Source organism: Scleropages formosus, chromosome 18 (assembly GCF_900964775.1).
Source record: "Scleropages formosus chromosome 18, fSclFor1.1, whole genome shotgun sequence".
NCBI lineage: Eukaryota > Metazoa > Chordata > Actinopteri > Osteoglossiformes > Osteoglossidae > Scleropages > Scleropages formosus.
The window spans coordinates 22,791,306-22,814,636 of NC_041823.1; the positions used below are offsets into that span (position 1 = coordinate 22,791,306).

The 23,331-nt window shown below is 41.5% G+C and overlaps 1 protein-coding gene across 7 annotated transcripts; it reads right to left on the minus strand.

Moving 5' to 3' along the window:
* Positions 1 to 5,646: 5,646 nt before the first annotated feature.
* On the minus strand, positions 5,647 to 17,880 carry LOC108930316 (B-cell receptor CD22-like). 7 transcript variants are annotated; one of them, XM_029259909.1, is made up of 13 exons: positions 17,824 to 17,880; positions 17,358 to 17,399; positions 16,717 to 16,786; positions 14,039 to 14,386; positions 13,505 to 13,732; positions 12,818 to 13,087; positions 12,116 to 12,382; positions 10,957 to 11,223; positions 9,879 to 10,139; positions 8,746 to 8,830; positions 7,906 to 7,960; positions 7,491 to 7,702; positions 5,647 to 5,856 (listed from the first exon to the last, which is right to left on the minus strand). In XM_029259909.1, exons 3-13 carry the CDS (start codon positions 16,769 to 16,771, stop codon positions 5,796 to 5,798), a joined length of 2,109 nt encoding a protein of 702 aa, XP_029115742.1. In that variant the 5' UTR covers positions 16,772 to 16,786; positions 17,358 to 17,399; positions 17,824 to 17,880; the 3' UTR covers positions 5,647 to 5,795. The 7 variants fall into 7 exon arrangements, with proteins under 7 accessions (XP_029115742.1, XP_029115743.1, XP_029115744.1 ...); XM_029259910.1 differs by lacking the exon at positions 17,824 to 17,880 and having other exon boundaries at positions 16,717 to 16,783; positions 17,358 to 17,508; XM_029259911.1 differs by lacking the exon at positions 17,824 to 17,880 and having other exon boundaries at positions 7,491 to 7,699; positions 17,358 to 17,508.
* Positions 17,881 to 23,331: the final 5,451 nt, after the last annotated feature.

Genomic DNA, 23,331 nt, shown 5'->3' on the forward strand with positions numbered 1-23,331 from the left:
CCTCTTAACTTGTAATGATGCATTTATATTTCAGTTATCACAGCATTAGTCTTCCGTCTAGAGTAAGGTGTACATTTACGTTTTAAGATTCTTCCAGTCTTACATGTCAGCTTTTGATGTACTAAGAGAGATCTGTCATGCTAAGCTTTTCCTCATTTTAACCTTCTGTACCATCTGGTGTGGTGTTGATTCCTGTAGACACTTTGATAACTTTGTGAAGGCACACTGGCAGTAATGAAACAATGATAGCTAGGATGTAAGAGTGTGTGGCAATAATGTCCTCAGAAGGATTACTGAATCCTAGCAGTCACCAAAATAAAATAAAACAAGTCATTTCATTTCAATGACTTCAGAAGAAAGAAAAAACTTGTCAGAGACAAACACTGCTAAGAAAAGCTGCAGGAAGTTACGATACGGACAGTGAAACGAAGTGTACAGGAAGCTCGTCTCACACTTCAATACTCTTTTTACTTGGCTGATCTTCGTCTTAGACTTTATAAAGACTGAGTGGATATGGTTTTGCTATTAAGCTCCCCTCCAAAAAAACCCAGGCAGTCACTACCGTATCATATTTATGCAACAATTTAATCACACATTTAATCTTTTTGTTTTTTCGTTGCTAACATTTTATTTGTACATATTGCCTTTATATATAATGTCTTCAGCAAATGCATGTTCCATGTGATGGTTTGTAATTTGATTTATTTATACCCTTTTGAATGAGCTCAGAGTTTGTCATCACAATAGAGCTCTGTATGAATAAATAGCATCATATCATATTTTACAGTTAGTATGATTGGAATTTGGGTTATTTTGGGTACTAAAAGCATTTGAATATTTATTTTATCTATAAATAGTTTATGATAACATATAGACGTTAAAGACCAACCAACAAAAGTCAACAAGTGCTTGTCCTGAGTAGGATCACAGTGAGCTAGAGCCTATCCTGGAAGCACAGGGCGGAAGACTGAGGAGAAGCTCTCTGGACGGGATGCCAGTCCATCACAGAGCATCCCAAGCAGGACTTGAGCCCTGGATCTGCCACACAGCGGGCACCGGCCAAATCCGCTGTGCCTCCACCCCCTTTAAAGACGTGGGATTCAAATATTATGACTGCTGTACAAAAATGTTCAACAATCTTTATTTTCAAAACTGCTGGTTTTATTTAGAAAGCAAAAAAAGCACGGTGCTCTTAAAAGTCATTATGTAGAATACGGTGTGATGAAGGTTACAGGTGAAATCATGTATAACTGAATCTAGAGAGTCAAATAAAGACACGAAGCAATCACTTTGCTCCTGCCTAGTATAAAAGTTTTTGTTGTTTTCTGTCTTTCAGTCTATTTCTTACATTACATAATAACATTTACATATTTAACAGTACTTACAATTCAAGTGAGAGTGTGTTCCACTGATACGGATGAGTGACCCATTGTAAGTAGTTTATCTAGCAGTGTAAGTCACCTTGGTGAATAAGATGTGTGCGCTGATAACACTTCATAGAACTCATTAGAAGTCACTTCGGAGAAAAGCGTCTGCTAAATAAATAACTGTAAATGTAAAATTTTTAATGGGGGTGCGGTGGCGCAGTGGGTTGGACCACAGTCCTGCTCTCCAGTGGGTCTGGGGTTCAAGTCCTGCTTGGGGTGCCTTGCAATGGACTGGTGTCCTGTCCTGGGTGTGTCCCCTCCCCCTCTGGCCTTACACCCTGTGTTACCGGGTAGGCTCCAGTTCCCTGCAACCCTGTATGGGAGAAGTGTGTGTGTGTGTGTGTGTGTGTGTGTGTGTGTGTGTGTGTGTGTGTGTGTGTGTGTGTGTGTGTGTGTGGCTACCTTTCAATAGACTTGCATCCCATCCGGTGACATGACGTAGTACCTGGATTTATGAACAAATCAATTTAATATTTGTATATTACTATGGGGGGGGTGCGGTGGCGCAGTGGGTTGGACCACAGTCCTGCTTTCCGGTGGGTCTGGGGTTCGAGTCCCGCTTGGGGTGCCTTGCGACGGACTGGCGTCCCGTCCTGGGTGTGTCCCCTCCCCCTCCGGCCTTGCGCCCTGTGTTACCGGGTAGGCTCCGGTTCCCCGTGACCCTGTATGGGACAAGCGGTTCTGAAAATGTGTGTGTGTGTGTGTATATTACTATGGAATGATAATAGTTGATAGTTGCCATCACAATACATAGCAAGATTGGTTCATATGGTGGAAAGAAACTAACTGCATTTAAGAATCATGCATCTGCATCTGTGGCTCTCTTTCTGCTAATACAATAAACAAATTGTATTTTCTAAGAGATGTATATCACTTTGGAGAAAAGCTTCTGCTAAATGAATAAATGTAAACTGTAAATGTAAGATCTTTTGTACCATTTTCGAGAGACATTTAATCACTGAGTAGTAGTGTTTTATAATGAGCATGGGCATTTTCAAACTCTTAGGGGTCATTCTTTGAATAAGGAACGGGAGAGATATTGTTTGACTGACCTAGCTAGTTTAATTTTTGATATTTGCCCGTATCTGATTTGGTGTTTAAAATCCATGTGTATTCTGTATGTCACAGCAGTGCCATCATTTGGTTTCAAACTAGTGAAAATGAAACTGTCCTGTTCTTTTAAAGAGTTCAACTCCATTCTTCTTAAACCAAGCATATTACTCTCTCTTTGCAGGTTGGCAATTTTGCTGGAGGCAGCTGTCACTCAATTGCTTTCTGCTACTTCAGTAGAGAAACTAACTGAAATTAAGATGTTCTTTAATAATCATTTTTCTAATAGTGAAGACAAAAGTTTCAGAAGGCATGTGTATTAAATAAAATCAAGAGTTGCGGTGGGAGGATGGCAATTCTGAACCCCACAGGCAATCCTGCTCTTGTGAGATTTGTTGTATAAATGGCCCTGTTGAACCTATAAATATAAACTCTGTGAGTCTTGATGGCCTATACATGTAACCATAGTAACCAAAATTCTATTATTGAATGTATCATCTATATATACTTCTAAATATCTTAAATTAGATTCTTGTAAAAGTAAGTCAGCTAAAAACAGTACTTTCAGCTTGCAGTGGGAGAACAATGGACAAAGATATTTTGTCTGTCTTTTTAAAGAAAATATCCACCAGAAAGCTTCTTCCCTATTCAAAGAGCTTGATGCTTTAATTACATGTTTTATACAGTATTATACTATGACTATATTGTACAATACAGCAGGAAACAACTATACCATCAGTCAGTGTCAACTAAATAGTAAACAATTGTATAGTGCTTTGAAGAAAAGTGTTTGCTAAATCCATTAATGCAAATAAATATGCTGTAAATGTACAGCAATGCTAGTTAATACACATTTTTTTTGTGGAATTCCCCTCAAGGCCCTCTGGCTTATGTGTAATATATACTATGGTTGGCATATATTGAAGGAGGTTGTGACACCACAGGTCAGGTGTGGGAATTTTCAGTATAGTTACATAATAAAGTTTTTTTCGCTGCTTTAATGTCAACCCTTTTCTATTCAAGCAAAAAGCTCACGGTGCTTGCATTATACAGTATATGACTGCCTTCCCCTTTCAGATTCTCAGTTCCTTTAAACTGCAGCTCCATTTTATTTAAGTAGCCCATGCCTGGCAGTCTGTCTCACAGTACTAAAGTGGCACTTTTCAGTTCCAGGAGCGGCTCTTATACTCTACCGCAGCAATAACTAATAAAGGGAATGTAAAACATGCTGTTCATAGAATCCTGAATGGTCCTAATCAGTTAAGCATACCTAGTTGTTATTAACTTGCTGAACTTACCCTGATAACAAGGTTCTTATTTTATTGCATACTTATGTAAAAAATTATTAATTCTGACAAACTACATGAAGTTAATACAGCTAACATACAACTTAATTGTTAATTAAGATCTTCCTTTTTACCTTGTTTTTCTCCCATTACAGTTGGATCCCGATGTTATTCCCTATCTTTACTTCCCCTCAAAAAGCATAAGATCTCTGCCTAAAGGGCAGAAGAGAACAAATGGTCATACCTTCAAAAATGTTAAAGCTGTGAGCCAGCTCGGTACAACCTGGTAATTAATGCAATGTCAGTCACCCAAGGGAATATGAGTCATTTTGTTTTCCCTGGGCTTTTTAGTAGCAGATGTCTTTCCTTCCTCTTTCTTTGTGTCAAAAATGTGATTTTTTTTAACGAGGCACATCCATGACATAAATGGGTGAATAATTGCTAGTATCTTAAAATTGTAAGATGCTTTGGAGACAAGCGTAAGAAAAATGTAAAATATTTGTTAAATGTTTAAGGCTGCAGGTTTATGCACTGTGTATATTGAAGTAAAATTACATGCCATGCTCGTTATGTTTATATTTTCATTTGCATCACCATTTGAAGAATGTATTGTGTTTTTTTATAAAGGTTCTCGATGTCATCTGCAAATTTTTGGTCAGATTATTTTTAATTTTAAAAATCTAGACTTCTCACAAGAGAGATGTGGTGGTGCAGCGAGCTTGGCCAGGTCCTGCTTTTTAGTGGGTCTGGGGTTTGAGTCCTGCTTAGGGTGCCCTGCAGCGGACTGGCATCCTGTCCTGGCTGTGTCCCCTCCCTGTCTAGCCTTGCACCCTGTGTTGCCAGGTTAGGCTCTGGTTTGCCATGACCCTGCTTGGGACAAGCGGTTTCAGACTGTGTGTTTGTGTGACTTCTCACAACCACTTGAGTGCTGGTTAAGAAATTTATAAATGCTAGATATACCTCAATATACTTTGCCTTGTATGTATTTACTTCCCTTTTCAGAAGTGCTTGACTGAATAAATAATTGATAAGCTTATGGTTTAAATGCATGGTAATATTATGGTAATTAAAATGTTACTCATTTATCTGACCATTGAAACTATTTTTCAAAGAAGTTAAATTTTCCTGTTATGTATTCTTGTATAGGCACCCATGAATAAAATTTCCAGTTCTAGTTAGACCAGTTTGTGTTGGATTGGAGTTCTCCATCCTTATCCATCTTGTCCATCGCAGATAGAGGGGAAAGAATCACTGACAGTGCAAATGCTTCTAAAATGTCACCCATTGTCCTCCTTGGTACTGTTCTAGGCATTTCTACAGCCCTCGACCTTCACAGGAAACAAGAGTATTTAAAACCTCTTTCAGATTTTTACTAAGCACTTCTTCTGTAATAATTAATGATTAAGGAAATGTATGTAATTTCTGAATTAATGCTGATTAATCTTAAAAAAAAAAAAAAAAATAAAAAATGGCAGGACGTGTATACTTGAATGTTCAGTTATGACCATGAGGTATGCTTCAGCTGTTTTCAGCGACTAACTGTGAGTTAACTGAAACATAAAGACGTTCTATACGACACATTACAAATTCCTGTGAATTAAGATCTTAATTTCACCAATCCTTTGTAAGTTGGTGAAATCAGGAACAACGGCATATTATTATTCCATATAGATGATTAAACTAATCAATAACCAATCAGTGATAAATAAGGGGAACAATAATGCTCAACACAAAATGTGCAAATAAAAAAAATACAGATGGTTAAGTACATCAAATCTATTTTAATAAAAAGTACTTTCACAAATGAAAGCGGTAAGGAAAGAAGACAGCTATAACACAATATGAATAAAACTTTATAAATATCAATTTCTATAGTTTCCCTTGAGGTTTTTACTATAGTAAACCAACAAAAGATAAGCTGTAACATATAATATTAAAGTAAAATGGGTGCAGATGCAATAATGTAGTACAAAAACATGGATGAAAACATTGAAATGTGTCAAGACAACTGATATGTAAAGAGAATTGTTTCTTATTTTTTGGAAACTGTGCTGTAGATGACAGAATTATCTTGTATCTGTTGAACTGCTGACCTGGAAGAAAAGAAATGTGATTGAAGAACAGTTGGAGTCAAAACCTACAGCAACCCATACACAAATCTTTGGGCTCCTCAGTTGAATGACATGTTTCACTGAATTTTGATGTGAAAACAAGTTAACACAACCTCTACAAGGTCCAAACTTAAACACAATTATTATTTGTTTGCTGAATTCAACAGCTCAAACAACAAAACGGTGAATTTGGCATATGTAAAATTTCCATACAGTCAGAATCTAACGCCACTTTTGTCGGCAATCTGTGAAGACCATTCCAGAGCTTTAAATATTCAGTCCTCTCAGTACTTCTTGGATGATTGTGAAGATTGTTTTGGACTGTTGTCTTCAAACATGCAGCCTCCGTTTCACATTTTCCATTGACTCTGAGACATTAGTTCATAGGAGTTGTCTATATTTTGTTGAATTCCTCTTTCCTTCCATCAATACAATATTTCCTTTGCCTCTGGCTACCAAACAACCTCACAGAATAATAAATCCAGAGAAAATGTTTGGCAAGGAGTTTCTTTCTTCAGATCATTCACCTCTTTTTCTCTAGATTTATCTTTTGCAGTTTTGTCCTCAACACCTTTTTACAAAAAGTTTGCAACTCATTTAAATATTGTTTTCTATAATCCAGACATTGATTTCTTTCTTGAGCTTGTAGGAAATGTTCTCCTCTGATGGCTCTTCACCACAGATCACTAGACCAGTGGAGCATTACTCAAAGAGTCAGCTAAACCTTCTTGCAGCTCTTTTGCAGTTAGAATATTTGACCAATTTATGATCAGCAGTTATTTTTTTCTGGCTTTAGATCTACCAACCACTATCATTAACTGCTTTTCCACGTCAGGAATGCAGTGATCCAGAACCTATCTCTGAATCGCAATCAGGTTACATCCTGATTATACCATTGTATGCCTGTGCTGCTAGAATAAGCTCTGGAGCACCATGACCGTGACTTTTACATGGGGGAAGCTGATAGAATAATGGCTACAGCTACTGCTCTTGGGCCTCAGTGTTACAAGATTGAATCCCACCTCCAGCTGTAGTACCTTTGAGTAAAGTACTTACTCTAAACACTCACACACACACACACACAGACACTGGCTGAAACTGCTTGTTCCGAGTGGGGTTTCAGTGAACCAGAGCCTAAACTAGCAACACAGGGCACAAGGTTGGAGGGGGAGGGGACACACCCAGAACGGGACGTCAGTCCGTCACAAGGCACCCCAAGCGGGACTCAAACCCGACACCCACCAGAGTGCCTGATCCGCCCAAACCACTACACCACCACACCCCCCCTTTACTCTAATCAGCTCCAGGAAAATTACCCAGCTGTGAGTAGCTTAACATGATAAGGTGCTTTGGAGAAAATGTCAGCTACTGTAAACCAGTAAATGTAAATGTTTGACAAGAGTGAATGTTAAATTCAGAAAATAAAGAGAAATTAAGTTTATGTTTAGGTTTATATCTTGTAGAGGTGGTGTTAATTGCTTTTTCATGGAAATTAAGTGAGACAAGAAATTTGACCAAGACTGCTGAAACTTTTCAGACTTTAGCAGACAACTACAGCATGCAGTATTTTGACACACCACTGGAAACAACATCTATTTTCATCATTAGTTGCTTACCTGCTGCCAGTACTGGTAGTGGGGAATTGAATACTGCAGTACTGAAGCTCATCCTCATTGTGGGAGTATGGTTGCTGCACCGTGGAATACAGAACATCTTTACTGCTCTTGGAATGGGGTTGAACTGTGGAGTATAGTGTCAAATCCTGTTGATCAGTGGGTCTCATGGGCATTCCTGAGACATTGGCATACACAGGGCTTGCTGCATCCTGCTGGATGAAAAATCTGACATGTAACTTTGTGCAATCATCTAACAGGAAGAGCTTTCTCATTCTAATCTATCACATATCTGTTATGAGCTGCACACCACAAATGCAATAAAACAATTAAGTCTCAGTTCCTTAACCCACAGATATTTTACAAAATGTTACTGTGCATGTTGCATGTCAGTCACATCTTGAATGCACTGACTTACCTCTCCATGTTGTGTGCTTCCTGTCTCTTTTGTTGCTTTGGAGCATTTTCCCCTGCTGTTAAACCAACATATTACAGCAAGGAAAAAGAAAACAATATATTCTAGTAAGAAAAGTATATTTTCAAGAACTAACACTGGTTCTGACAAATGTTAAGGCACCTGAAGAAGTCTATAACAGTTTTCTTGAATGGATATAAAGAGGTTTACGTTCACTTGTAAACAAGTAAGTTATTTTTAAGTCAGCAAAATAATGGTTTGTAGTTTGTTAGAATGAAGCATATCAAATTATGTAAAAACTATAGTTTGTAGTTGCTGTTACAAATATGTTCTCATACTCTGTACTGTCCAGAATCCCTCAAGGCAACACAACAAATAAATTAACATTTATACATGTGACAGTTGCTTTTCTCCAAAGCAAAATAAAATCAGAGTAAAATACTACATTCCAGCTTTTTCTAATTGTTTAAATGAAAAATTAGAAAACACCAGAAGCTGGCAAAAACTGAGGAGAGCTGTACATGTTCACGGAATGAATCAGTTAACAGCCTGACAACTAAAGAAAGTTGTGTTTTATAATCTTAACATTTTTAATTAGTTTTACTTTTATGTTATTATAAGTTAAAATTTTTGAGTGTTTTAGATAAGTTAGTGACAAACTTGTCCATTGTCTGAGTGAATGTATGAGTGAATGAGGGTGTGTAACTGCCCTATGATGGACTGCTTCTGTGACAGGCTGCTGATCATCACTATGATGCATTAGTACAAGTGGTTATCGATCATTAGATAAAATGCATATGAATATTGTCTGACTTAAATTACCACAATTCCACAGTCTCTTACCTCTTGCACACAACAATAATAAGAACCACAAGAACCATGACAGCAGTTATTCCACCAACTGACCCTATGACAATTGCCTGATTCCCTGAGAAGAGACAAAAGATATGGTGCTATGATAACTTCTAGATATGGGTAAATCCTCATCACAGCTTTGCATTACCTGTAATCATGAGGTTTTAGTGAACATTTCAAAGTGTGGCCAAGTTACACATAAAGCAGCTACTCGCAATCTATTATTCCATTAAAACAAAACAATTGAGTGTTAGAATAACCAGCTCAGTGCTCTTGAAAGCTTATTTTGGACAGCTACTGCACAATATTATTTGCAGCAAATACAGGTAAGACAGTATAGCATGCATTTTACTTGTTTTCATTTAATGATTAACAACTAGGTTTAGAAATGATTGTTTTCAGCACTGAGCAGAAAGATTCAAACACCTTTGCAGAAAAACACAACACCACTACTGAGGGGCTAGGAGCACTGATAGTGGGGTGAATGGTGGTGATAATTCCAGGGGCCGAAACCCAGAACTGACCTCCAGTAATAATCACTTTATTTTATTTGAACGAGGGGGGCAATATTCTGTTAGGGAACCCAAAGATCCTCGCTACACTCCTGCCAAGGGGTATTGAGGTCATGTGGTGAAGTGGTTCACTGATTCTTTCTTTGGAGCAGAGAACTACTGCATGAAACTGTGCCATTCTGTGAGCTAGCCAGAACAAAGGGATGAACTTGATGGACAGCTCTCCACTACCCACCCAATGCCTCTTCAAGGTAATGACAACCAGCTGCAGATAAGTGAAGGAAAATCAAGATGGACATTGAAGGCAGCTGGTCTGATGTCTCTGGGCAGAAGCAAGAGAACTTCCTCTAACTGAATGAGGGATATTATTGGTATTTAGATTTAAATTGTTGCTGCCAGTTCACTTCAGTGACTCTTTTTTGACTTAAAAAGCAAACTCACTTTTTGTTTGGTTTGCCTTTTTGACAATAAAATATTTTTTGAATGTGAACATTCTCTCTTTGGCATTAATTTTTCCCATGTGTTCACCACCACCCCAAATCAGACCACAAAACTATGTTTTTGCAAAAAATTAAACCACCTTAATGAAACACACACGTATATACATACCATCAACGTTGACTATTCCATGATTAGACATGTCAGTTCCAACTTTGTTACGCACTACACAGTGATACTTCCCACTGTCTGCAGATTTGATATTTGTGATGGTGTAATTCTGTCCTCTCTGTGAAATTTTAGCTCCATTCTTAAACCAGGTGTAGGTATTCACTGGTGGGTTGGCTTTACTGCTGCAGGTTAGAATCACTGTAGCACCCTTCTTGATGTCACCAGAAGGAGTTACTAACACCAATGTGTTTTTTGGTGCATCTGAAAGAGAAAATTTCCACTGAAAAAAGTGTTTTACGTGCAGTGGGCTGTTAAAAACTTAAAGTGATTAAAAACAATATTAGTTCTGAGGAAATTATAATCTTACATAATTTTAAGAAGAAACTGATAGTAATTGATACCTGGAGTCCATATGGACTACATATGTAGTAATGAGCTGCATTTGTGTTCATTTAAATTTTAATTCTTTTGTTCATTTTTTTCTGATATCTCTTGTACTAATACGTCTGGCCTACTGTAGAATTCTGGCTATGACTGATTACTAAATAAACAAATATAATTATTGGAGGACTGACCACATGACTAAGGCTGGCATACTTTGGATATATCATTGTCACAACCAAATTCCTCCAAACAGACTGCAGTGCTCTTTAAAGGTGAAGGAAAACGAAGAGGACAACTAGGAATGACACGGACAAACTCAGCAACTACAATAATGGATGCGCCCTTTGTAGTCATGAAGGACACCAGTGGAGGACAGATGTTTCTGGAGACATTCTTTTTATGCATGAGGCAGCTGGGAGCAAAGTGGTTAGAGCTGCTGCTGTTGGACCAAAAGGTCGCTCAAAGGTCATACCTCACCCCTTCTGTAGTACCCTTGAGCAAGGTACTTACCCTAAATTGCTCAAGTACAATTACACAGCTGTATAAATGGGTAAACAACTGTAGATAGACAAACATTGCAAGTCTCTTTGGAGACAATCATCAGCTAAATGAAAAAATATAATGTGGTTGTTATCATTGAATCAATGATACTTAACAGCATCAACCTGTATAGGATTGTGATGAAGTCACTTACACACAACATTTACAGTGTATAATGCAGAGCTTCTAGTTCCAAGTGAATGAGTTGCATTACAATAGTACTGTCCACTGTCCTCAGACGTGATGTTAGTGATGTTATAATCCTGCCATGATTCTCTCCGTGAGATTTCAGCTCCATTCTTAAACCAGATGTATGTGTCCACTGGTGGGTTGGCTTTGCTGTTGCAGGTCAGAGTCACTGAACTGCCCTCCACTATGTCTCCAGGGGGACTGACTGATACTGAAGTGTTCTTTGGGGAATCTGAAACAGCATATTCCATATTGGACATGCAATTAAATGTTAATAAACCCATTAGAAACTTTGTATACGTATATTAAGCACAAACCATAAGTAGACAATCACTGTATCTGGTTAAATTGTGTGGAGTTTGCATGTTTTCCCCATATTTACATGGGTTTCCTTTGGGAACTCTGGTTTCCACCCACAAGTCAAAAACACATTTCAGATGGAGTGGTGACTAACTTGCCCATCATGTGTGACAGTGTGTGATTGCATCGTAATACAATGTTCCCCTCCCCAGTTTACCCTGCGTCCATCATGATCCTGCATTAGAATAAGTGCTTGCAACAAGATTAAATCTTGCTCACCTTCCCAGAGAACAATTGTTCCGTAACAGCAATAAATAAGATTCTGAATATATGAACAACTTTGGATACTAATGGTTTTGGGGCAACATGGTGGAACAGCGAGTAGTGCTGCTGTCTCACAGCGCCTGAGTGGTGCGAGAGAACATGAGTTCGACCCCTGCTCTGTGTGTGTGGAGTTTGCATGTTCTCCCTGTGTCTGTGTAGGTTTCCTCCGGGTGCTCCGGTTTCCTCCCACAGTCCAAAGACATGCTGTTCAGATTCCCCCATAGTCTGTGAGTGACACAGAGAGTGTGTGTTTCACGGATGTATGGATGAGTAGTGTATCAAGCAGTGTAAGACACCTTGGTGAATAAGGTGTGTGGGCTAGTAGCACTACATAGTATCCATTGTAAGTTGCTTTGGAGAAAAGTGTCTGCTAAGTGAATAAATGGATATGATAGTAAGTTTGGTAGACAGTACATTGCTGAGTAGACAATGCAGTTTAAGTATTATAGAGCCCTCTTACCTGTGTAATTGTGTGATGAAATAGAAAATTTGTCACTTACACTGAACATCTACAGTATATAATGTGGAAGTTCCAGTTCCATATCTATTCGATGCATTACAATAGTACCGTCCAGTGTCCTCAGATGTGATATTAATGATGTCATAATCCTGCCATGATCCTCTCTGTGAGATTTCAGCTCCATTCTTAAACCAAGTGTATGTGTCCACAGGTGGGTTGGCTTTGCTGTTGCAGGTCAGAGTCACTGAACTGCCCTCCAATATGTCTCCAGAGGGACTGATTGATACCAAAGTGTTCTTTGGGGAATCTGAAAAGGAAAAATCCAGTGGACCATTAAAAATATATATCTTTGACATCTGTCATAAATGTGAGTGAAGAAGAAATTATAAAACTGATATTTGAACTCAAAATCCACTCCTTGCTGCATGTTGGTTTAATTGTGGTTTTCTCACGGCCGCATGGTGATGCAGCAGAAAGGACTGGTGCCTCACAGGTGCCTTCAAATGTGGGTTTGAATCAAGCTCATTTACAAGGATAGTGCTGTTTTTATCCCACTTACAGCCACAGCTAATGTTTCAGGAATAGTGATTTACTCACTGTATGGTTTTCTCATTCTTACTGTCATTTCTTGCACTTAACATAAAAATTAAAATGGTGCATAGGTGCTTTGTCCAACTGTGCTGTGTCACATATGCGATTCATTTTGAGTAATAATAAATAAGAAAACTCTTTTGTCACTTACACTGAACATCTACACTATACAATTCAGAAGTTCCAGTTCCATGTGTATTTCTTGCGACACAACGGTACTTTCCACTGTCTTCAGATCTGATATTAGTGATGGTGTAATAATTCTTCTGTGATCCACTCTGTGAAATTTCAGCTCCATTCTTAAACCAGGTATATCTGTACACTGGTGGGTTGGCTTTGTTGTTGCAGGTCAGAGTCACTGAACTGCCCTCCAGTATCTCTCCAGAGGGACTGACTGATACTGAAGTGTTTTTTGGAGAATCTAGGAGAGAGAATGGCAGATTTGGTGGTCACTTGAAATAATACAAATTGCAAATGATGCCACATACTGAAGTGTCTTTTGGGACATCTAAAATAAACGATAAAAATTAGCAATAATACATGCATGATATCTGCACTTTTTATGAGCTATGGTAAATTTGTGAACTTCATGAAAGAAAGAACACACATTGAATTAGGCATTTCAGGATCCTGCACATTTATAGTCTTTTTCTATACTGCCTACAGGAATGCAATTTCAACAACGTAATTTTATTGTTACTATATCTTAATCTTCTGATACTGTTGTGCTCATAATTGTATCTGTCGAAAAATATATCCATTCCTTGTACATTATTTAACAATAGCTTCAGTCTTGTTTTTTATTATTTTCTTGTAAAAATTGGTAATCAAGACTTACATTCCATGGAGACCTTAACTGGTGCAGACTGAACATTCTCAGATCTTCTCAGAGCACATGAATACTTTCCATTTTCTTCAGGTACTAAAACACTCTCATACTGATTGAGTACATATTTCCCATCTCTAAACCAAACATAGTCATTATGGACTTTTGGAAAGCAGGTGTTTTTACAGGTCAGTGTCGCTTGGCCCGTCGCAGATTGTTGACTCTTTTCCACCTGTAGAGCTTCATTTAAGACAAACACAATTCAATTTCTATTCTTTGTTCACACACACATTTTCAGAACCGCTTGTCCCTTACGGGGTCACGGGGAACCGGAGCCTAACCCGGCAACACAGGGCATAAGGCCGGAGAGGGAGGGGACACACCCAGGATGGGACGCCAGTCCGTCGCAAGGCACCCCAAGCGGGACTCGAACCCCAGACCCACCGGACAGCAGGACCGTGGTCCAACCCACTGCGCCACCGCACCCCCAGTCATTCTTTGTTCATTTATTTGTTAATTATTTTTGACTTTTGAAATTAGAATTACCTGTCACTGACAGTGTCACTCCAGGCTCACCGATCCATTTTCCGCCCACTTTATCTGTAACAAACCTAAACCAATATGTTGCTGAATCACGCTCTCCAACATTTTCAATTCTGAAGGTGCAGTTTTCAAACACATCTCCTAGGTACGTCACACGATTATGGTATTCTGAATTCTTTTTCAGGTCCTCAGGCTCTTTATTTGTCTCTCGTTCATTAGTCCAAAATGTTTCATTTACTCTATGACCACGGGGATACTGGTAAGAGCAGGGTATTGTCACTGATGATCCTTTCAAGGCACAGATGTGTGGCTTTTCATAAGTAACTTTCCAATCTTTAACACCCAGAACACCTGAAAGAAATTGCACTTCTTGTCACATTTTAATCTCTGTGCTGCTTCATTCAGACAGAATCAGACAGGTATTGAAAATATGACAAAACTGCACATGAAGACACAGAAATAAAATATATATAAGACAATTATAAACTATAAATAAAACAAGGTACATATATACCAAAGCACTAACAGGAAATGATAAAAAAAACAGAACCACATATTAACAGTGAGTTCTGCAATACTTGTACTGGAGTGACTGTGGTGGCATTAGTGTCAATTAGTGTTAAGTGAAGTGTCAAGCAAAAGATAAAAATGGATTAAAAACTTCTTGCCCAACTGACATGTTTCTCACTTTTTCTGCTGCATAAATGAGAAAATGTCCGCTACTGTCATGCAGAAACAGCACTACTATCAGCTAGTGACAAAAACTAGTATTTGAAGTATTCTTAAAAAACCCATGTTACCATTGCTTTGCTGTAAGGCTCTCTTATTTACATTTATTCATTAAGTTGATTCTTTCTTCTAAATCAGCTTACAACATTAAGATACCTGCAATTATTTACCCATTTGCACAGCTGGGCAATTGTTGCTGGAACAATTTATGGTAAGTACCTTGTCCAAAGGTACTAGAGCCAGAGGTGAAATTCAAACCTGTGACCTTTGGGTCCAAAGGCAGCAGTTCTACACCACTACACAACCAGCTGTGCCTCTTATCTTGATTCATATTATTTGAAACAACAATATTAATAATATTAATGATAATAACAGATGGTGCACAGTGGCGCTGCTGCATGACAGAGCCTGTACTGCTCAGGTGTAGATTCGAACCTGGCTTAATTTATGTGGAGCTTGCATTTTCTCCCTGCCTCTGTGCGGGTTTCCTCCTGCATTTTGAAGACATAGAGTCTGTACAAACTGGCGACAGTGAATTGCACAAAGTGTGTGAATGCATGAGTAAGTGTGTGTGCATGTGTGACTACCCTGTGATGGACTGGCATCCTGTCCAGAGTAAACCCAGCGCCTTGCACCGAGTGATTCTAGGATATACTTTGGACCACCGTGACCCTGATCAGTTAGTGAAAATGAATGACTCAGTAAATAGTGATAACTATTATTTAATAAGGGTAGCAAGGTGGCGCAGCGGGCTTGTTTTCTGCGGGGTTTGAGTCCCGCTTGCGATGGACTGGTGTCCTGTCTGGGGTGTGCCCCCTCATTCTCCACTCTTATGCCCTGTGTTGCCTAGCCAGGTTAGGCTCCGGCTTGCTGTGCCCCTGTTGGGACAAGTGGCTTCAGCAAATGTGTGTGTGTGTGTGTGTGTGTGTATTAGTTAATTATTCATGTACTGAGTAAATCTGAATCTGTAAGTTCAGCAGTCTCCCCTGGGTCCCCTCTTAGTTCAGTTCTTGCTGTGGCCACATTGTGCACATATTCTGTCCATCTCAAAGAATTCTGGGACTTAACACATAACATAGTAGTGCATCCTTAAGTTAGCAAGTTCAATAGAGAGTGAGATGATAAAGCGTTTTGCCTTCCTCGCCACTGTCACACTATTTTCACTGCGTGCTAACAATTCTTTATAAATGTCATGGCTAAAGCATCTGTCTGATAACAGGTGAGACTAAAAGTAAAATAACGTTCAAGAAGTGTTACAGTTTATTGTGGGTGTAACAAAAAAACTGTGGTTAAAATCTGCAGTTTCTGAGGAACTTATGAAGGGCATCTCTTGTGGTGTTGAAGGCCAAGTTGGCTTCTGCGAGCTGGTTCTGTCCATGACAAATACAGGCATATTCTGGAGGAAAACTGTTCAATTCTGTGAAGGACTTTGGACTTTGTGGGTCTGGCTCCGATATGATGGAAAGACCTCCCCATCTCACTCAGAACTACTGAATCTCTCTCTACATCGAATAAGTGCAGCTACGCATGTAATGTATCAAAGTTCATACTGTGGTATGAGAGAAATTGACTGGACTCAAGAAATATGTGCTTGCATTTAGATCTCTGTTGATGTTGTCTGTTGATGTAATGCACTTTTTGTTGTTCTCTGATATGTATTTCACTTTGGAGAAGAGTATCTCTTAAAATTATAAATGTAAATGTAAAGAAATTAAAAAAGTTATTTTATGCTGACTGTGTATTACATACTGTGTAAAAGAGTGGAGCAAATGGTAGCAAATTGATAAATCACTAAATTCTAAAGCCTTATAATCTCTATTCTGAGTTGTTTTTCTCCAGTACTTACGAAAACACATTATGATGTATATTACTGCACCACTGTATCTATTTTATTGCACACACAATTACCACATTTTTACACAGCAAAATGAGTTACAGATAAAACACTTTACCTGATAGCAAGAGAAGGATGGTGACACATATACAGGATGATGTTGTCAAGGACATTTTTATTCCAGTCTGCTAGATATTGAAACACTCAATTAATGACAAATTACAGAACAGCAGTAACATTTTGAGACATCAACATTCAATACATTTTTTAAAAAAAGTCACAGTACAAACAAGCAATAGATATAATATAGTACATAGTTAGTAATAATATAATATAATATAGATATCATATAGATATTACTGTGCAGTTCTGTGAAGCTACAATAAAACTCATCTTTCTTTCATAAGCATTTGATTTGTGTGTCAGACAAAATATAACCTTCCTGGTTAATACTGGCAGAATATATTAGTGCATTAATACTGCTGGAAGCTACCGGACTCTGTTTCTATCATGTGTATAATAAGAGGAAAAGACGCCCCTGGTCTGTGAAATCTCCACAATTTTAGAAAAACTCGTCCTTTCATCAACTTTTATAAGTATGACGCAGGTGACCCTGTCTATTACCTGTTTATTACCTCTCTATTACGTGTTTATTACCTAATCAGCTGCAGACAACATTGTAACCCGTTAAGTGACCAAGAAAGAGTGACACCACTGTATTTAACAGCACTTGTTTTTAGCAAAACTGGTAAAACTTACCTCATTAGCCTAGGCTTAGCGGAATCCTTATTTCCAGGCGTTCTGACAACAAAAGAAAGAAGGCAATAAAAGTTAGGAGACTCGTCCGGTTTTCCAAAGCGACTCACGCACTTTGTACACCACCAGTTTTTGGTCCTGAGCTGCTCATGTTCATCACTTTTCCTTCCTGTTTTGCGAGTTTTGCAAACGAGTCATTTCCCGGAAAGAAGCGACGATTCGATTTCACTTTTTTAATAAATATTACAGCACAAAATAAACATCTTCGGTTTCAATGAATGTGCCAACACAAAGTTTATCAACATTTAATTTTATCCTTGTGTAATGTCTTTTTTCTGAAATGTCTGCTTTTTTATTGTCAAAGCGCAGATTACAGTTAATTTAGGTTCATTTGAGTCATTGCACAGTTTCCCGAAGTCCATCTGTCTTCATTCTTCTTTTAATGTTATGGTTAAAAGAAATTACTAACATGATCTCTACTCAAGCAGAGAGACACCGGCCCCCGGTGCGAATCCGCGATCCCGACATTTGGACCGGCCTCGCGGGAGCGCGCAAACAACGCGCTTCGCTCCACGGAAGCAGCGTCGAGAATGAGCGGAGCGGTCGAAGGCGGTCATGCGGGGTGGAGGAAGGTCCCGGGAGCCCCAGGTGTCGGTGGAGGTCTGGGAGAAGTACTTGACCGCGGCTCCACAACAGCGACCGTTTCTACCACACAGTGTTTGACCATGGCATGTTTTCCCGGCGTTGCACGAACGCCTCTGTCTCGCGCGTCTCTACACAGCCGATTATTCGTTCGCTTCGTATTTCAGGTTTTTTCTCCTGATCCCACTGTTAATGTTTGCACACAACTTCTGTCAATTTGCGTGAGAGGAACGCGGTGGCGCGGCAGCGCAGCGGGTTTGATCGGGTTCTGCTCTCCGGTGGGTCTGGAGATCAAGTCGCGCTTGGGGTGCCTTGACGGACCGGCGTCCCGTCCTGAGTGTGTCCCATCCCCCCTCCGGCCTGGCGCCCTATGTTGCCGGGTTAGACTCCGGCTCCCCGCGACCCCGTGTGGGACAAGACGGTGTGTGTGTCTCTATTAAATCAGTTTAATGTACATTATACATCAGCAAGAAAGCTTCTAATAATATGAATCTGCTGTTTCTTTCTAAATTGAAAGAGTTTATGATAGTACAAATCAGACAGGTCACGGTAAAAAAAATCTCATCCTAACAAATAGTGTAACTGGTTTCTTTTCAAATTCTGTTTCCTTTTAACCAAGGTACCAGTTGCAGCATGGTCAGTGTCATCATCTCAACATTGACTCATGGTAAACGCTTGCATGGATTTCATGGGAAGGGAGGAAATGAATGTGGTTTACCGTTACCTTAAACACATCTTTTGGTTGCAAACACAGGGAGAACATGGAAACTCCACACCTCTGGAGCTGCATTCAAACCTCTTTCCAAACACACAAAGCTCAGAAGCCGCGAGGTACCGGTTTTACCTGCTGCGTTACCATGCTACAAATGTACCAGGTTGTCTATGTGATTTTTTTTTTTGTTTATTTCACAAAAGTCACTCCTCATTCTTCCAAAATGCATCCACCTGTTTGGTTCTTGTGTCTTTTCCCAAACTACTCTTACCTATTTTGAATAACCACTAACTAGATTCTAAATGTACTTTTATTGACGTTCTCACAATATTTTATCAGCAGTGTTGCCATCTACTGGCTATAATACTGCTGGTAAATACTGTACAGTACTGTCTTTGGACTGTGGGAGGAAACCCATGTGAACATGGAGAGCTACCTTCCAGAGAGCTACATTTTGACTGTCTTGTCACAGTTTTGACATGTGTTTTATAATTTTTATACAGTTTGATGGATTACCAAAACCAGAGCTGATCTAAACACGACACACAGACCAGAAACTTGATTTTCATGTTGATATGGAGGTGTGGAAGTTTGTGACTCTTGTGCAGGCTTGTTTACACTGTTTTACACAAGTGCAAAACACAGCAGGGATCAGTGGAGGATATGAGCTCTAATAACATGAAGCCTTGAGTGCACTGCAACAAAGAGACTTGGGAGACACATTGGCTTGATGGACATTAGAAGATGAGGAACTTGGAACACAAGGAGATTGAGTCAAGTTCTCCAAAACACAGAGAACACAGCAGGAACTGGACACTTGAGTGTCTGTCTCCTGTCCTTTTGTTGAAGGGTGGATTAACTCTGAGGGACCAGGTGACACACACACACATCAGAACTGCTTGTCCCATACGGGGTCACAGGGAACCAGAGTCTAACCCAGCAACACAAGGCGCAAGGCTGGAGGGGGAGGGGACACACCCAGGATGGGATGGAAGTCCGTTGCAGCACACCCCAAGCGGGATTCAAACCTCAGACCCACTGGAAAGCAGGACCCGGTTCAACCCACAGTGCCACTGCACCACTGTGGGACCAGGTGAGTTGTGTTCAATCAGGTCACTTAAAGCGGGATGTCTGGTGATGACTGGGGATATTGCTCCTTGGGTCATGACACAGTTGCCATTCAATGACAGTGAGCACTGCCTCTCTTATTGCCCCAGACTGTTGGGAAAAGAGTAACTGCCTGGAGTAGTTGCACGATCAATATGAACTATATGAAGAAGCACTTCTGGCATCTAAATTGTACAAAGGAAAGTGTATGAGTGGCCGGTGGTCGAGCTCTTTTACCCAGTATTGAGCAGCAAGGGTACTGGTCCTTGGATCGCATCACTCACAATCAAAAGCAGAAGCAGTGATGAGGTTAATACTGAATGCGACGTGGTGGAACATTATCCCAGCAGCTACGACTAAGATCATCAAAGTTGTGTGCTGTTTTTAGCATGTTTACTGGTCAGAAAGAAGAGAGCTGATGAGTACAGACTTTTCCTTTTTTCTGACTTGAAGGAGACTTGGAGAATCTGTAGGCAGGTTGTTCCAGTCCTACATAGATTACTGAGTGTCTTTGTAGATAGCCTTGCTAGTACACATTACTTTCTTGGGTTTTGTACGTGCAGTGGTTCATGGGTTAAAGTGCTTCACAATATTTCCATTTATGGTTTGTTTGCTTTTATGTTTCAGGATGGAACTGTGATCACAGTTACCTGCTGGACAACTAGATGTGTGACTGACAGCTGCAGGCCTCCCTAGTTTGCTTACTTTATTGTTTATATTTCTATTTTATTATCTTTTTTTGTAGATGAGGGGTGCGGTGGTGCAGTGGGTTGGACCACAGTCTTGCTCTCCAGTGGGTCTGGGGTTCAAGTCCCGCTTGGGGTGCCTTCCGACAGACTGGCGTCCTGTCCTGGGTGTGTCCCTTCCCCCTCCGGCCTTACGCCCTGTGTTGCTGGGTAGGCTCTGGTTCCCTGTGACCCTATATGGGACAAGCGGTTCTGAAAGTGCGTGCGTGCGTGTGTGTATTTTTTTGTATAGCATGTTCTTGTTTCAAGTGAACTTGTGCTGAATTAATGAAATAAAATACTTTACAATCTTCCTGGTGTTGGATGGTCAGACTAGGGAATCTAAAGTGGTAGCTGAGCCCTCTTAGCATTTACTTGTCACGTTCTCCGCATCTGGCACATCTGCGACACCTGCCGTTCCCTGATGGGAACGACTATAAAGAGGGAAGCCGAGGAAGCCCAGACGCGGAACCTTGTTTTGCCTCCTTGTTTCCTTGCGAACCATGTTACCAAGAAACCCATTCCGACTTCGACCCTTTGCCTGTTGTTTCCTGACCACGTTCTGTGCCTAGCCCTTTGTACTCCGTTTGCTGATCGCCTGCCCCTCGACTCTGATTATGGATTTTGATTCGGCTTCCGTGCACGTCGATCCGAGAACTCTGCACTTGAGTCCGTCCGCGCTACGCGCAACCGTGACAGAAGGTTCCGCCTGCTACCAGGACTCAGCAGAGTATGCGCAACTGCGTACAGCGCTCACCAAGCAAGGCGAGTTTTTGGGAACGCAATCCCAGTCGTTGCAGCGCATACAAGAAAAGGTCGACGGATTAATCCAGGTCCTCCAAACCGGAGTTATTCTCAACCCCGCCTTCCAGGGTGCACCCGTGACTCCTGCTGAGCCGGTCCCGCCCACACCCCCCGAGGCTTCGGGGACGGTCACAAGGATCGCGACCCCAGAGAGGTATGACGGTTCGCCCGATCAATGTCAGGACTTTCTGATGCAGTGCGAGTTGGTTTTTGAGTGTTCTCCGCGCATGTATCAGACGGACGCAGCTAAGATCGCTTTTGTCTTGTCGTTGTTAACCGGTCCAGCCCGGGCGCACTCGCCCAAGAACTACCTATGACATTTTCCGCGAGAAGTTCGAAGCGGTTTTTGACCACCCGCACGCGGGGAGCGCAGCGGGTAATGATCTCATGTGTCTCACCCAGGGAAGTAGAAGCGTGGCTGAGTACGCTCTTGAGTTCAGACCCCTCGCGGCCAAGAGTGGCTGGAACTCCCCTGCCCTCCTCACCTGCTTCTTCGAAGGGCTGAATCCCCGGATCCAGGACGAGCTCACGTACAGGGGTGAGGAGGGGGACTTCGACCGGTTTGTGGAGACAGCCATCGCCATCGACAATCTTGGCAGGAGTCAACAACCCCTGGGGACCAGCCCAGCGGAGGACCGGCTCAGGAAAGAAGAAAGGAGACGGCGCCAGGTGGGGAGACTGTGTCTCTATTGTGGGTCCCCGGAGCATCTCCGTGCGGCGTGCCCCGAGCGACCACCTCAGGGGACCTCCGCAGAAACGAAGCCGAGCCCAGGGGAGCACCGGGGACAGCTACGTCTGCCGGTGAGTCTTTCCTGGGGGGCAAGCCGGGTGCAGACGAGCACCCTCATAGATTCCGGAGCCGCAGGCTGTTTCATGGATGTAGGCTTTGCCCAAGCGCACCATGTCCCTATTAAAACATGTGAAGTCACCCTGAGTGTGAAAGCCCTGGATGGTCAACCCTTGGGTGATGGGGTGGTTGATACCCGGTCGGCACCTCTCGTGCTCGAAACAAGTGCGTGTCACCACGAGAAACTCACCTTCTTTCTGATCCGAGCTCCAGACACCCCTGTCATTTTAGGTTACCCCTGGTTGGCACGTCATGACCCCGTCTTTAGGCGGAGTACCAAGGAGCTGGTTTCTTGGGGAGGGTCCTGTCACGCATCCTGCCTCACGCTTCCTTGCCAGGCCACGTCGGTGGAAGGGGTAGAGGGCCTTCCCCCGCCGGTCATACCCCCGGACTATGAGGATCTACGAGAGGTCTTCAGCAAGGTCCGCGCCGCCAAACTGCCTCCTCACCGGTCCTGGGACTGTGCTATCGATCTCTTGCCAGATACCACACCACCTTGGGGTCGGGTGTATCCCCTGTCGTTACCGGAACAACGGGCCATGCAGGAGTACATCAGGGAGGCCCTCGAAGCTGGTCTGATCCGGCTGTCAACGTCACCAGCAGCGGCGGGGTTCTACTTTATTGGTAAGAAAGATGGGGGACTGAGGCCGTGCATAGATTACCGAGGGTTGAACGCCATAACTATCAAGTACCCGCACCCCTTACCATTGATTACCTCAGCTCTGGAGGGGATCCATGGATCCACCTGGTTCTCAAAATCAGACCTCCGCAGTGCGTATAACCTCATCCGGATCCGTGAGGGGGATGAATGGAAGACGGCCTTCTCCACTTCACTAGGTCACTATGAGTGCAGGGTCATGTCTTTTGGCCTAGCTAATGCCCCCTCAGTTTTCCAGGCCTTTCTAAACCATGTGTTGGGCGATTTCCTTCATCACTGCGTCATCGTCTACCTGGACGATATACTGATCTACTCGAAGACCCGAGAGCAGCATATCCAACAGGTCCAGGCGGTCCTCAGGCGGCTCCTACAACATCGATTGTATGTGAAGGCAGAGAAGTGTGAATTCCACCAACGCCAAATCTCCTTCCTGGCTACATCCTGAGCCAGGAGGGAGTTTCCATGGACCCCAGGAAGGTGGG